The following is a 17,140-nucleotide window of genomic DNA, read 5'->3' as shown; positions in this document are numbered from 1 at the left end:
CTCGCCTGACCTAAACCCCATAGAGAATCTATAGGGTATTCTCAAGAGGAAGATGAGAGACCAGACCCAACAATGCAGACGAGCTGAAGGTCACTATCAAAGCAACCTGGGCTTCCATAACACCTCAGCAGTGCCACAGGCTGATCGCCTCCGTGCCACGCTGCATTGACACCTCAGCAGTGCCACAGGCTGATCACTTCCATGCCATGCCACATTGATGAAACCTCAGCAGTGCCACAGGCTGATCACCTCCATGCCACGCCGCATTGATAACACCTCAGCAGTGCCACAGGCTGATCACTTCCATGCCATGCCGCATTGATGAAACCTCAGCAGTGCCACAGGCTGATCGCCTCCATGCCACACCAGATTGATGCAGTAATTCATGCAGAGTCAGAGCCCCGACCAAGTATTGAGGGCATATACTGTACATACTTTTCAGTTGGACAACATTTCGGTATTACATTTTTTTTAAATTGGGCTTATAGAATATTCTAATTTTCTGAGATACAAAATTTTGGGTTTTCGTTAACGGTTCCAATAATCATCAACATTAAAAGAAAAAAATGCTGGAAATAGATCCCTCTGTGTAATGAATCTATAGAATATATGAGAGACACTTCTTGAATTGAATTACTGAAATAAATTAACTTTTTGATGACATTCTAATTCATTGAGAAGGATCTGTACGTGACCGTACACACAACAACAGTTCCTCAGACCAGTCAGTGAGTCAATTGTTGCCAATAATCAGATCAACATTAGGCATTGCAGTCTAGTGCACGGCTCACTAGAAATGTCAATATGGTAATGAAGTTAATGGAGGTCCAACACCCGGACCCCGCACAGATAAGCTGCTCCGGTTGCCTGCGGGCACTGGATGTCATGGCACAGTATGCAATGTACGGAGCTGGAAGCAGTTGGCTCCATGCATTGCATAGCGGCCGTGCTGCAGGACTGCTGCTCTGCTCATATTCACTTGAATACAGTACTGCAACTCGGCCGCTATTCCATGACCGGAGCAATCTGCTTCCAGCATGGACATCCAGTGCCCGGAGCAGCTGTTCCGTGCGGGGTCTGGGTGTTGGACCCCCACTGATCATATACTGATGACATATCCGGCGGATAGGTCATCAGTTGCCTGGTAGTGGACAAACCCTTTACATTTAATAGCTTCCAATGAGACACATTCAGTTTAGAACGAACTTAAGGTCACCTTTAAGATCTGATACAAAATGTATAAAAGAAGACAAAAACACAACTAACTTTTGGTATACAATTTGTTTATTTATTGGTTTGTACGGACAGAAAAAAACAAACAAACAACGCATCCCAGGACGTTGTGCAGAGTGGTTGTTCCTTTGTCCTATGCGCTGAAGGGCCTTCTTAGGCTTCTTTCACACTGGCATTCGTATACATTTACCGCTGTTCCGTCAGAGGAAGAGAGGACAGAAAGATTAAATAGGAAGCAACGGTTCCGTTAGAACCAGCATTGATTTCAATGGTAATTCTTTTGTTTCAGTTACTTTCCGCTTGTCTCCGTTCGCTAGGTTTCCGTTTTTTTTACGGAAACAAAGTTCTGCAGACTGCACTTCTGCTTCCGTCAAAAAAAGAAAATAAAATGGAAACGGAAAACAACTGAAACAAAATAATTAACATTGAAATCAAAACCGTTGCTTTCCGTTTTAATCTTTCGATCCTCTCTTCCTCTGACGGACAAGAGGTAATCGTACATTAACGCTAGTGTGAACTTGGCCTTAACAGTAAATGATTGACCAACATAATCGTTAAACGGTTTAACACTTGTGCATGCTCGATGGCGTGGAGTGGCTACAACAAATGTCACAACTGGAACCAACTAGGAACAGTCTTCATTTCACTAAATTGTTCTCAAAGAAAATAGAATAAATCTTTGGCTTGAACGAATACTCGGTTAACATGAGATACAAGGCAATATGGCGTTTTCTGTTCACATTGTAAAAAAACAAAAAACAATCTTGGCTCACACAGTGTAAATAAGAACCGTACACCAGAACAATGCGAAAGTTGGCTGAAGATGGAGGATCTTCTCGTGATGTAGCCAACAGTACAATTTCGTGAGATCGTTCCGATGCGTTGCGGCTTATGTGCACATCTTGTCATAATGTAAAAGACAACGCGATGGAAACATTCACAATGAAGAGCTGAAGAAACATTCTCCTCCAGGACGGTGTCCATTCCTACATGTTATGGTATTAGACGCCGCCGGTGGCTACAGATGTGACATGTGTCACTACTGAACGCTCTTTATACTTTAAGGCAGAGTAAAGGCGTAACATAATGCGACCTGCAATAGTGTTCAAAAGGAAATCTTTCAAAAGTTTTTTTTAGACAAGGAGTAGCACGTACATTTAATGGTACATATGCATAAGTAAATAGGGAATATTGGACATTACTTTAACTCGGATCACTGCTCCCAAATGCCATTCACCAACGTGACGACTATTCTATAATCTGACGAATAACCGACTGAGCAAACCAATGGTAGATCTCACAATAAATCTCGTAGGAAACCAATCATCTTATTTGCATTAAATGGATTTAAAGTGGTACAACTTTGTGTGGGCAAACGAAACCACCGCAAAGCAACTCTGAGCATTCAATTATGACAAGCATGTGCCCTATGTCGTCACCCGGTCAAAGTCACGGCAGCGCAGAGAATAAGGGAGTTACCTTTCAGATTAGGAGAAAAGATGCAGACAGCAAGGCAGAGAGTAAGAAATCTGTTCACCAAATAGTGATCACCAACAAAGTGACCAATCTTATACGCCACAGAACGGCATAAATCAGCCCCTGTGCACACTACCGTATAACCGGACACGCTGTAACGGTCCTAAAATGGTGTTTGTAAATAGGACCTGGCGTAATCCCTATAAAGGACAGGTTTACTGGGAAATACAATAGCTGGCTGGTGCAGGAGCGGCTGAGGTCTCAGTGTGCCAATGATGCCCGTAGAAACGTCATTGCAACCTCTGATGTCCGGCTTTACTGTGCAGACGGCTAGAAATGCACGTTCATAGAGCAAACTTTTTATGTAGAATTCTACTAACCTCCTGTTAAAAAAAACAAGGAAACAGCAAAACTCCCACTGTGACTGTTTGCTGAAAAGGTAGAAGTGCTAAGTATACATACAGGTCGCCGACTTAAAAAGGACACTTAATGTCTCATTTCTCTGCATAGTGTAAGAAAAAATAAAAAAGGACAAGGATAATGGGGAGGTCAACCCTACAGAAGGAAATATCACGAAAGCACCAAAGAATATTAGGATGGATAAATCGCTTCTTAGTGTTCTACTTCATAGTGACGCCAGTATAGTGCGGATAGTGACGCCAGTATAGTGCGGATAGTGACGCCAGTATAGTGCGGATAGTGACGCCGAGCGCAGCAGAGAGTATGTACGCAGGTGAATTGAAAATGAACATCAGGTTATGGTAACTGGTGTATTGGACTGGTCTCTCCCGGAGCAAACATTATAATGAGGTTTCTCAATGGTAAAGAGACGCACCCTGGGGAAGGTCCATGAAAAGAACAGTGCATTAAGCAATTTACTGATGCAGGAGCCCAAGAAAAGCAAAAAAAAAAAATACCATCCCGAGGCTCATGCAGATATTGAATTCCACATCAGTCTGTATAATTCCACGGTATTAGTGTGCTTGGTACAATACGGAGTGTAGCATTGGATTCCGTTCAGAAGGGATTACTGGTACCATGGGGTTTTACGGGCCCAACGAAGTGCGAATCCAGCGTCTGTACGGATCTTGATGGATGCAGCTTCGGCCTCTCGCACAGTCTCTTTGACAGACTGCATCAGGTTCTGTGCATTATGGACAAGCATTTCTGTTGCCTGCAAAGGAATTGAAAAAAGTTTAGGCCCCCTGAACACCGGACGGAAATGCTGCGGAGTTTCCGTCCAAAAATTTAGCGGCGTATTACAGTAGCCGCAAAGTGCCTGTGGATTTGAACAAATCTCATCCACACAGTGCGGAAAAATTAGCAGAAAATACATGCGGAAATTGCCCTGCAAGACTGTCAATTTATCATGCGGAAATGCTGCAGAAGGTCTGGATGGAAATTCCGCCCCATGTGAATGGCGCCAACAGAGAATAAACGATTGAAATTTTCAAAACAACACAGGACTAGGTCTTATGATACAAATAATAGTCTGACAATTCTAGGACGACATTTGTTAATAAAAAAAAACAAAAAAATAAAAAGCAACAAAACAACATAAAATCAATAGACTAAAAAGTCATAGTGCAACGAGAAAATTTTTAAATGAATAGCGTTCAAAAGAAATGAGTTTTGCTTCATTATATTATCTGGATTTTTTTCAAGACATGGAGTAATCACAAGACATATAGAACCACCTCCACTTTCTGCATATTTCTTAAAGGGGAATCCCACATAAATAAATATGCTATGGACCTTGGAACATATTTGCGAATATATTTCTGAGAAGTCGTCATTTTTTTATCCTCTGGATCAAAAGGGGTAAAACAAAAAAGTTCTATCCTTTCTCCCATCCCTTGGTTGGACATATGTCTATACCGTACTAAGTAACTATATAGATAAATATACATGGACGGATGTCAATGACAAGGGACACACAAATCACGTGGGAATTGGGGGGTTTCCTCATCTTACCTGTTCGGACTCTTCATCACTGATGTTGGTTCTTCCCAGCATGGTGGCCTTGACCGTACTAAGGATCTTTAGCTGAGTGCTGATGGTCGGGATCCTTTCACAGACCTGCAATATACAGGGAAGAAAATAATCTCTGAAAACGTTTTATAATCACGACTGGTGTAACCGTGGATGATCGATACTTCTACATAAGGTATGACCATTATGTGGTTTTCCTGCCCATAATTCACTAGATATGGATTGTAGCATGTTACATTCAAAACAGAAATAGGTAAAAAAAAAAAAATGTAAATTTAACCAAATCAGCAAAAATAAAATAAAAAATGTCTGTACAGTCAGGTCCAATGGACTTCTGTAAGTGGCTCTATACAAACTGGAGGTTGTGTCCCTGAGGCCTTATGGATGAAGTTGACTTGACTATACATAAACGGTCACTTTAAAGGAAACTTTCACCAGTACATTAATGAACGGTGTTTACGAGTATTTCCTTTTTGTACTTCTCTTACCCAAATAAAGGAGAACAAATGAGTGGAGATTCCTCATGACTGCAACCCCAGCTCCAATATCAGAATACAGGCCCAGTTTGTTAAATTTAAAGAGGATCTGTCACTAGTTAGTAATGCTCTATCTCCTATCTAATCTAATGGGCGCTGTCACACCGATAATGATAGTGAAAATTGTGTCCCGAAACGTCTATTTTAAAAGTTATGAGCTTTTTTTCATATGCAAATGAGGCTATACTACACAAGTGGGTGTCAACACCAGTGATTCTCCTGAGGTGGAGCCTCCTCACAGCCTCTGACACTGTCCAATCAGCATGAAGCTGCTTCACACAGTGTGAGAGACTGAGGCTGGAGGGAAGGGGGATCACTTCAAATAGCCATATCTCAGGCTGTGGACCACATACAACAGCGGTTCTGGTGGCTTATGAAAGAGGAGATTCTAATCTTTCATATGACACCAGGCAGAAAACTTTTTTAAGACCGGGACACTTACATCAGTACTTACATCAATATTATTATTTTTTTTTAATTTTGGCAGTACTATACAATTAAAAATTACAAAATAGTGTCCTTTTCTAGCAGTGGGCATAGAGGGTTCAACCTTGTAAATGGCAGGGCGAGGCTTTGTTCACATCTGCGTTACGGTCCCGTTCTGACATTCCGTCGGAGCTTCCTGTCAGAACGGGACCCTGACTGAAGCAAACGGTAACCATAGGTTTCCGTTTGCATCACCATTGATTTCAATGGTGACGGATCCGGTGCAAATGGTTTCCGTTTGTCTTAGTTGTGTAAGGGTTCCGTCATTTTGATGGAATGAATAGCGCAGTCGACTACGGTATTGCTTCAGTCAAAACGAAGGAACCCTTGCACAACGGAGACAAAACGGAAACCATTTGCACTGAATCCGCCACCATTGAAATCAATGGTGATGCAAACAGAAACCTATGGTTTCTATTTGTTTCAGTCAGGGTTCCCCTGACGGAAATCTCCAACAGAACACCTGAACGCAGCCCTGACGCAGATGTTGTGAACGAAGCCTAACAGAGGCTTATGGACGAATATAAGGACAGTCACCATCTGTGTAGCGGTATATATCACCAGGGTCCGCAGACACCAAATAGATTCATGCAACGTCACTCACAGACCCATAATAGACGTGGTTCCCACTGTTGTTATGGACCTATAGTATACGTGGGCAGCTGTCGGCTCAACACTGGTTCCCCACGATCCGGTGAGAATTCAGAGCGTCTTAGGAAAAAACCGGGTGAAGAGGAAGGATGGAGGACAGATATCCTGACAAATGACGGCATGGTCACTGCTCCTTTCCGAATATCCCAATTGGTACTGGGCAGACACTTCAATAGACCGGCCAGGAGACTCAAACACTGTGCAGTCCAGTGGTAACTCAAAAGCAAATATCAAGAAAACCGACCACCCATTTTTAAATTACATTATAGTAGTCACATATGGTTTGCTACTATGTGATATAATAAAAAATAAAAAACTTTCATGGAAATGTCCCTTTAATATTTTCTATTGCATTATGTGTTATATAGAAACGAAGGTAAAAGTTAGTCTTAACTCCTTAACGCCGAAGGACGGATATATCCGTCCTCAGCAGCTGCTAGTTCGCGCAGGAGGACGGATATATCCGTCCTGTGATGGCGCGGGTACTGCCAGTGTACCCACGCGATCAGCGGCAGGAGCACGGCTGTTATACACAGCCTGGCTCCTGCTGCAACTGCCGGAATCGAAGCGCGCTCCGATTCCGGCAGTTTAACCCATTAAATGCCGCTGTCAATAGTGACAGCGGCATCTAATGTGTTTGACAGAGGGAGGGAGCTCCCTCTGTCACCGGATCGGCGCCCCCGCAAACAAATCGCGGGTCGCCGTCGGGTTTCCATGACAGCCGGGGGTCTAACAAAGACCCCCAGGTCTGTCTTCCGCAACTGCCTGTTTGGCGATGCCGGAGGCATGACCTAACAGGTTGCCTGTCAGTTTTACACTGACAGGCAATAATGCTTTGGTATACTAAGTATACCAAAGCATTATATATGCGATCGGCACATCGCATAGTGAAGTCCCCTGGTGGGACTTAAAAAAAAAATGTCAATCAGTTAAATAAAGTTTGTTGAAAAAAAATAAAATAATTACAGTCAAAATCAAATAAAACTACTTTTTTTGCCCAAAAAGTGGTTTTATTCAGTAAAAGTGTCAAAACAAATAACACATACACATATATGGTATCCCCGCGATCATAACAACTTGACCAATAAAATGAACACATTAATGAAACCGCCGGATGTACGGCGTCCAAAAAACAACGGCAAAATTCTCTCTTTTCTCCCATTCCCCCCATAAAAAATAAAATAAAAAAGTTAATCTATAAGTCCTATGTACCCCAAAATAGTACTAATGAAAACTACGCATTGGCCCGCAAAAATCAAGCCCACATACGGTCACATCGACGGAAAAATAAAAAAATGACAGCTCTTGGAACGCGGCGATGCAAAAACAAGTAATTTTTTTCTAAAAGGGTTTTTATTGTGCAAACGTAGGAAAACCTATAAAACCTTTACATATTTGGTATCCTCGTAATCGTGCCGACCCGTAGAATAAAGGTAACATGTTATTTATGCTGCATAGTAAAGGGCATAAATTTATAACGTGAAAATTAATGCTGGAATAGCTGCTTATTTTCAATTCTCTCCTAAAATAAAGTTAATAAAAGTTAATCAATATATTGTAAGCATCTAAAAATGGTGCAATTACAAAATACAACTCGTCCCGCAAAAAACAAGCCCTTATACGGCTATGTCGACGTAATAAAAAAAAAGTTACGACTCTTGGAATGCGACCATGAAAAAACAAAAAATAATCCTTGGTCATTAACGTGCAAAATGGCCTGGTCATTAAGGGGTTAAAGGGGTTTCCAAGGGACACAACATTTTGGAACGAATACTCTATGTAAATATTGAAGAAAGTTCATAATATACATTCTGTATTAAATCTGAACACATTTCTTCCTATTCTCCCTTCCTCTGCCTGGCCGGAATTTCTGCATTTTAGGAGTCTTTATTTCAACACCGGCTCGTGGACGAGAGTTAGTTTGCACACAGTCCTGTATCGATACCTCACTGACCTACGTAACGACACAGGGCTGTTCTTAACTAATTATTCCGCCCCCTTCTATTTGTCTATTCGACCTCCCCACTAGTTCTCCCTTCCCCTTTATTTTTTTTTTATCCCGAGCTGTCTCGTTGATCGGGGCTCATATACGCGGCCCATGCCGAGATGTGTAGGAGGACCCTTACACACAGTTTCCAAGTTACTGTCAATACCGAAGTGGAAATGACCATTTACCTGAAGCAAGTTAGTTCGGATCCGCTTATCTGTGCACTGTTTAGCCACTTCCTTAGCCAACTTTGTCACCTCATCTGAAGCTTTAGCAATGTCCTTGGCACATTGTATTAGTGCTCTCTTGTTCCCGCTGCCTCCTCTCACGAGCCGAGACATCTCTGCCATGAGCAGAGCCATGCGCTTAGCTGCTGCGATGATGTCATTACCCTGCAACGGAGGAAACAGAGTACACGTCAGAGAAAGGCCATTCAGCTACTATGTGGGGTCACCCATTTCTTATAAAAAGTCAGCAATGGGCAAAGTAACCTTGGAAGATAAAGGTCCAAAGCATTATTTTGTAATTTTCCATCAAAACAGAAATAGATCCATATTCTATATCCCATTAGCAAAATAATACAGATGGAATATTAAAAGTGCTGTACTTTCATGTGCTCTCAGTGGCTTAAGATGGGGCCCGAAACATTTACTCAATAGGCAATGTACAGATAGGAGATCATTCCAGTAGATTATGCCCGATTGAGATTTCAGTACCCTCTCTGATAGGTAAATGAATTTGGATGTCTAATTTGGCATTTTATGGCTGGTCCGTTTTTTTTCCCCCCACTTTTAAAGTGGCACCAGACATGACAAATGCATTTTGAACAAATACAAATCTTTATAATAAAAACATGAGAATTTTTATGACTCTGCTAAAGAAAAACCATTGAGAGACACCATGAATAAGTGTCAGGCTTGCAGGATGGAAGTTACCTGTGATGCAAAACAAATAATTTTTTTTTCAAACACCACATAGTTAAAATCGGTGACACGCAACACAGAAAGGGACAATATACATACATAAGTGTGCACGGGTACAGATGTCGCCTAGGCATTTCAGTAGAATGGAGCCTCAGTGGTTTTTATTATAGCATATAGACAGCAAGCCATTTACACACCAGCGCTCTCTTGCCAAACTGCACTGTATGCAAACTTACAGGCTGTTAGTACCAAACACAGCATTTACTCTCATGCATTGGTAGCGACTGAAGGCAGATGTATGACTAGGTGTAAAGTGGAAGGGTCTGAAGTCAACACCCCTAAATAAAGGTTAAGCACGGTTATCCGAGAAAGCAATCACCGCCAAGAACTTCAGCGCCATGTTCATAGGAAATACAATCACTCCTGAGCTAGTTCATCAGGGTTTCATATAGATCTTATATCATTTTGAATTAAGGTTTTTTTTTATTATTGGTTTATATATAAACTTAGTTAAATAATAAAAAATGTATAACGTGTTTTTTTTTAGTTATAAATTTAAACAAAAGTATATTATAAAGCTAACAACTTTTCATTATACAATGAATATAAAGCTAACTCCTTTAAAAAGGACCTGTCACTGGGTCATAAGTTGAACTGGTTAACTGATCTGAATAGCGCTGTCTCCCTGATTCCAGCGTTTTTTTTCTTTTTTTCCTGGATCCCCCAATTACAGAGATCTGGCCTACTGTTGTGTTGGTTCCCTATATGCTAATTTGCTGTAGTTAAACAGGGCGGAGCTAGCTTCCCTGCCTCTGATGCTGACCAATCAGCAGCTTGAGGGTACTTCCCACCCTGTTGGCTAACTACAGCAAATTAGCATACAGGGAGCCAACACAACAGTGCCATATCTCTGGAACGGGGAGGGGGGGGGGGGGTCCATGGAAAAACAAACCTGCTGGAGAAAGGTGTGACAGATTCTCTTTAAGTAACGAACGTTGCATGAAAGTTCCAGTTTCATTGCCAAATACCTCATACCAAGTTCTCATAGGGAAAGCGTTTGATGAATCAGTATCTCACAAAGTTATCTAATAAAATATAACTTACTTATAACCTCATTTAAAAAAAAAAAAAACACAAAATATTTTTTTTTACTGGACATAACCATGGTGATTGTTTCATGTATACATGTGTATAAAGATTAATTGACACCAAATCGTTTAGTCAGTCGGCTTGATAGCAACACTTCCATGAATAGGGGTGTTCTCAGTGGGTGACCAAGCTCCACAAAAATGCCTAAGGCCGGATTCACACGAGCGTGTGCGTTTTGCGCACGCAAAAAACGCGGCGTTTTGCGTGCGCAAAAGACACTTAGCAGCTCCGTGTATCATCACCATATGATGCGCGGCTGCGTGCTTTTCGCACAGCCGCCATCATTATGACACTCTGTTTGTAGCACGTGGTGCTTTTCGGTTTACATTCATCCTTTTCACAGCTGTTGCGGGAATCAGGCGTGAACATACCATTAAAATTTGAAAGGCAAGGCAACAGTGTCCAAAATTCTTTCTATACTATATGGACAAAAGTATTGGGACACCGACACACATCACCTACAGTTGCTTTTATGATATCCCATAGGTTTTAATATGGAGTTCCCCCTTCCCCCACCCTTTGCATCTAAAATAGATTCCACTCTTCTGGACTTTTATTTTTTAAATAAAATAAAAAAGCGTCGTGTCTATTCTTCGAGAATAAAGCTGGCTGACTATACACATGTGTACATTACACAATGATGGTTACGTCCAGTAAAATATTTTGACCCCTACGCCTATGGCCCAGTACAAATTGGTTATTATTATTCACTGCGATCAGTGTTGATTTAAGGACGATATAAGTAAAAAGTTTTAATTTTGTAGAAATTTCTTCAAGTGATTTGTTATATTATTTTTTCCCAATTTCATTTAGCATTTTAATATTATTTTGGATATAGTAACAAAAATGTATAAATTAAAACAGTCATTATAAATCGCAGTATTCTATTTTTGTTCCATTATATGACAATGGGTCATAATAGAACTTCGATGTACAGTGAAAACGAATATGAGAGGGCAGCAACACCGGCTCCTAAGTACTTAAATGGTCTCCGAAAATTGACCTTGTTGCCCATGGAAATCAATGCAATTTAGGATAAGAAACGTAGCCCTGGATTTCCCCTAATATAAATAATAAAACCCTAAAATAACTGTACTCTATATATCACCCTTGCTAGAAAGTGAAGTGATCATGAATGTCACAAAAGGCTAGCCTATAACTAGTACTGCCAAATAGGGTACCAATACGAAGGACCAGGCTCCATGGGATCACCACATGGTTGGACTCATTTAAATGGTTGAATTTTTTTTTTCCAGTGCCCGCAAGGCGACGTTGGCTTTGTTCACATCTGTGTCAGGGCTCCGTTCATGGGTTCCGCGAGGGCTTTCCGTCAGGGGAACCCATGAACGGAATCCAAACTGAAATAATAAGTTCCCGTTTACATCACCATTGATTTCAATGGTGACGGATCCGGTGCAAATAGTTTCCGTTTGTTACCATTGTTTAAGGGTTCCGACGTTTTGACGGAATGAATAGCGCAGTCGACTACGGCATCGATTCCGTCAAAACGATGGAACCCTTAAACAATGGTGACAAACGGAAACCATTTGCACCGGATTCGTCACCATTGAAATCAATGGTGATGCAAACGGAAACAGTCAGGGTTCCTTTCATGGGCTCCCCTGACGGGAAGCTCCGACAGAACCCGTAAACGAAACCCTGACGCAGATGTGAACAAAGCCTTAAATGTTTTTGAAAGAGAAAAAAGTTGCATGTTGCGGCGCAAGTAGCAGTAATGCCACAATTTTACCACAACTTGGAGATGACACAGACACAAACACAACTGACCAGAGTGGCACGGTTTCTCTAATTTATTTGCATTGTTTCGGTGCCATTGTGGTCAAAAGCCACTGCGATCAATACACTATCGGGTCTTTTTGTATTTTTAGCGACTTGTTTACCTGCTTGGAGTGTGAAAGCCGTTCTACCCTAGTCATGATTTTAATGAGGATATAAATATGCAACACATAGCAGACCAGGACATTTTGTTCTTGCCAGTTAGGTCTAAGAGCAGAACCTGTTTCGGGACCAGATCTGTTGCTTCTTTAAGTCACTTACCACGTAGCCATTTTTATATTGGAAAGAGGTTTGGGTTAAACACCAGCAGGTCTTGTCCACGCATGTCTGCAGATCATAGTTATCCCTGGACCCACTCCAGTGAACCACAGCTTCTTGCTTCTAAAGACTATCTGCATAACTACCCAAGGTGAGCGCCTTCTACAGGAACATACACTACAGAGCGCCTTTTTTCGGCTTCATTAATTTCAAACATTTTCTTCGGGAGAGAATTATATTATTACACTGCAAAGATGTCAAAAAGAGGATCCCAATAGTAAAAATTACCCCACCCAATCCCATCGGGGCAATCAATATTTTGCCAAGTGTAACTGTTGTATTGTTATCGACCAATCTAATAGACCAATCATTTCCGAAATTGCGCAGCGTCAAACAAGACACACATCTTTGAAAACCACTGCCATTCCAAGCCATGCGACTGTTCTCCGTGTAAGCCAACAGGATTTACAATCTGTGAAACATTGAGAGCAGCAGGCAGAACATCGGTATCATCTGTAACGGACTGCTTACACTCCATGGCTTCTACTTTATATAATGTAGGCGAATGTAAGAGGAGCAGTAAAGATCTACCCTGAGAACATCTTTATCCCTCGAGCTATGGAATACGATGGTGCAAATTTATAATAACAATACAGTAAAAATACTTTAATCTGGCATTAACAGGACCTGGCAAAACCCAGATTATCAGATAGTCATAGAAAATGGTCAAATTGACCTCCGATGGTAGAGAACCTCCACAAAAACAGCCCAGAATAAGATTTTGATATAAAATGCCAAATTAGAGGAATTTTACTTCATATTAATTTCAACTAATTACATGGTATCGCTAAAGTCTGCTATTCGGATGTACTGCAAGAACAGAAATCTATATCTTCACATCCATAACAGATTACTGCCCCTTCTTCTACGGCCCTCAAGATATTTTTGAAGCCCCTCTAAGAAATTATTGCCAATACTAGTCAGTTCTTCTCGCTTCTTTGTATAAGACCTGAGCATCTAAATGCCTTTGTATACCTGTAACCTAAAAGGCAACGTTTTTTTTTTATAAATAGGACATCTAAAAAATCTGAAATAAGCATCAGTAGACGACTCGCAGCTGAATATGAGAAAAAAAAACAAGAAAACAGACAAGCCAATATTGACGGATAGCCATACATGGGCTCACACAAGCCGGCAAGAGTAAATATCACACTCAGCGACACATCAGCTTGGCGCAGTCTGGATGCGCAAACCGTGTCATGGATGGAGGGAGAGGGGTGGGATGCACATGGCAGGGTGGAGGATGCAGAACGTGGTAACCATTGAGTACCTTACTGGACCATTTTGTAGCCTCCCGATGCAAAGACTGGGCTGCGGCCAGCATTGACTGGTTTACCGGCTGCCCCTCAGGCACTAATAGCAGCTCTGGCTCATAATCATCTTCAATGTCAGAGGAGAGGGCAAATTCCACTGACGCCTCCTCTTCCTCACGCTCCTGCTCTACCTCAGACACAACGGCTTCTCTACCCTGCGGAGTAGTGGGAGCAGGGCTTCCAGGTGACTGGGAGGGCACGGAGGGGTAAAGAAAGGGGACAGGTTAGTACCAAAGCAGAGGTGGGACAGGAGGGCCAAGGGTTGAAGGCACCTGAAGCCAAACCATGTGTCTGTAAATACTTGAGTTTTTACCCTTAGGCAGAGACACTGTTAAACTTTGCATGTTAAATCAAGGGTATGACTTCAAAAATACATAGACAAGTGGATCCAAGAGGTCAATCAAAAACAGAACTTTAGTATTTATGTAGGTTGCTGCAATCATTTATTAAAAACACATATTGTAAGCCTTGAAACGTGTCAGTTAGGCCAGATTTATGGGCCCTAATGTCGCCACACATTAGTATCCGTATTACCACTGCAACACTCGGATCCCGCGCAGCTTATCTGGACTGAATGTAGATAACCATAGAAGTTAATGGTGATCAAAGTTTAGTGTCCAGGTCCAGATCTTGCAGCCATAAGGATATTAATGTGTGTCCACATCAGTGTCTTCTTAAACCAGCCTTAAAAATGTTGTCCGGAAGTTTTGGAAAAACAGAACAGGCTAACCGCAGAAAATGTGATCAAATAATAAAAACAAAAACATACATTACTCACCTATTCCATCCGCTCCAGTGCCGATGCTCGGTGGTCCCTGTCAGACTTTGTTCACCTTGCGGTCAGTGATGACATACCCTACATCACAAGACGGCTGTGGCCAGTGATTGGCTGCTGCGGTCATATGTGGAAGTACAGCACATACTCGCTGATCAACTAGGCAAAGACGGACGGGGACCACCGGAGCATTGGCACTGGAACAGCGGGGGATTTAACCCCTTCCTGACATTTGACATATCCGTACATCACAGTCGGGAAGAGGAAGTATGGAGCGGGGTTATGGGCTGAGCCCACTCCATACCCAGCTGGTGTCGGCTGTATGTTACATCCCGGCCATTTAACCACTTGGATGTCGCGGTCAATAACAAGCCGGTAAAAATCATAAGTATTGCATTATATTGTACCAGCGATCACTTGTTATTTAAAAAAAAATATAAACAAATTCATAAACTGGTATTAGCATGACCCTAAAAATAAAAGTATTTATTTAACCCGCAGTATGCAAGTCGTAAAAATCAAACAGAATTGCTGTTTATTTGGTCATCTTAGCCCCCCCCCCCCAAATGGAGTTAAAAGGTCGTATGTACCCAAAAATCTACCAAGAGAAACTACAGCTCGCCCCTCAAAAAACATACCGCTTGCACAACGCTCCATCTTCAGAAAAATACAAAAAAGTTATAGGTCTCAAAGTACGGGGATACAAAACTATTTTATTTTAACAAAGCAGTAAAACATAAACTAGTAAAGTTAACATGTTGTAAACGGAACCAAAAAACAATGGCTGAATTGACCCAGCCCACAAAGAATTAGGTCTCCGCTAGTCAGTACATTATATGGTGCAACAACTCGTCCCGCATAAAACAAGCCCTCATATGGCTAGATCGATAGAAAAATAAAAATGTTATGGCTTTTGGAGCGCAAAAAGGTCAAAGAAAAAAAAAAAAAAATGGCTGCGACGGCAAGGGGTCAATAGGTGAGTAATGATCATGATTTTTAATTCATCACATTTCCTGCTGTGTAGCCTATTTTTCTTTAAATGAAAAGACAACCCCTCGGAAAAGAATTACACATTTTTAATGATATATTAATAAACATTCATTTTCTGTAGAAAACCAGTCCACAGGGTTCAAAACAAATTAAAAACATATGCGAAAATAGCAGAAAATGGAATAGCGCTGCATTACAAAGACGTCCGCGGTTACATATGCCGACTGTATAGCCAATATTCATGTTTGGTCTCATCATTCTCCTCTGGGCTTGTATGCTTAGAAAACGAGGGTCTGGTGACTCAGAAGGCTCCGTTTACACTTGCGTGGAGATTGCCGTTACGGAAACCACGAAGTATAACTGGTCACATTGCACAACGGACACCATGGTCTTACAATAGGGCCCATCAGGTTCCTCCAAGGTGTCGGGTCGTTTTGACGGAAAAAAACAGAACTGAATGCAGCGCTATTTTTGTAGTCAAATCTGACTGAATCCGAGGAGCCTCCAACGCAGATGTAAACATAATAAGATGCACAGGCCTTTTTTGTGAATAAAAACATCTTTGCTACATGTGAAAAAAGGAACAGCTAAGCCTTGACCGTTAGGGCTAGTTCACACGTGGCGTAAATACTGTGGATTTTCCACAACGTATTTTTTTGCGGAAAATCCAGAATGCAGTAGCAGAGGAGTGGATGAGATTTCAAGAAATCTCATCCACACGCTGCGAACACAAAAACGCAGAGATTCCACACATATATATACACCTCTGATGTCATCCAGGCCGGCCTCCTGGGATGACATTTCATCCCATGTGACCGCTGCAGCCAATCACAGGCTGTAGCGGCGGTCACATGGCCTGCAACGTCATCCCAGGAGGCCGGCCTGGATGACGTCAGAGGGCCGGACTCCTGGGATGACGTTTCATCCCAGGAGACCGCTGCAGCCAATCACAGGCTGTAGCGGCGGTCACATGGCCTGCAACGTCATCCCAGGAGGCCGGCCTGTCAGCAGGCCGGTTGAATGCTGCAGTTTTCCCCATTGGACATTCTGGGGGAAAAAACCGCACCACAATTTGGTACTGTTTTTCGCCCGGAATTTCCCCGCGGCCACAGGGGTCGAATATGCCGTGTACCTCTACGCAGCGTATCCACCCTGTGTGAACTCAGCCTTATTGTCCCTTGCTCGGGTACCGATACATGAAATATATTTGTAGGAGGTGACCGTAACGATGTATATAGAATATTTCAAACTACATTGGACCGCTAGATGTAATTCCTTCTATATTCAATGAGGAAGCTTTCAGTTATGTACCAAGTATCTCACACGTTTCACACGATCCACGTCTAAGAGTCAGAATTAGTGAATTAATAACCCCAGGCAGTTAAACATGCTCCTCTCTTCCTCAGACCTGTACATTTCATGCGTTCTGAAGAATACATGAATGACTGGCTAGAGATGAAAATAATATTTAAAAAAAAACAAGTATAGAACATGTCAAATAACCTGGTATTTAC

At 41.9% G+C, this 17,140-nt stretch overlaps 1 protein-coding gene across 1 annotated transcript in view; it reads right to left on the bottom strand.

Moving 5' to 3' along the window:
- Positions 1-1,266: 1,266 nt before the first annotated feature.
- The window catches only part of VCL (vinculin), an 80,109-nt gene continuing 64,235 nt past the window's right edge, over positions 1,267-17,140 (bottom strand). The window contains exons 19-21 of the mRNA XM_075841849.1: positions 8,550-8,753; positions 4,684-4,788; positions 1,267-3,883 (exon numbers count right to left, since the gene is read on the bottom strand). Coding sequence (XP_075697964.1) covers positions 3,737-3,883; positions 4,684-4,788; positions 8,550-8,753 — 456 coding nt within the window. The 3' untranslated portion in view covers positions 1,267-3,736. The remainder of the gene's footprint in view (positions 3,884-4,683; positions 4,789-8,549; positions 8,754-17,140) is intronic.

This window comes from Rhinoderma darwinii, chromosome 11 (assembly GCF_050947455.1).
Source record: "Rhinoderma darwinii isolate aRhiDar2 chromosome 11, aRhiDar2.hap1, whole genome shotgun sequence".
Classification (NCBI taxonomy): domain Eukaryota; kingdom Metazoa; phylum Chordata; class Amphibia; order Anura; family Rhinodermatidae; genus Rhinoderma; species Rhinoderma darwinii.
This window is presented reverse-complemented; position numbering and strand designations above follow the sequence as displayed.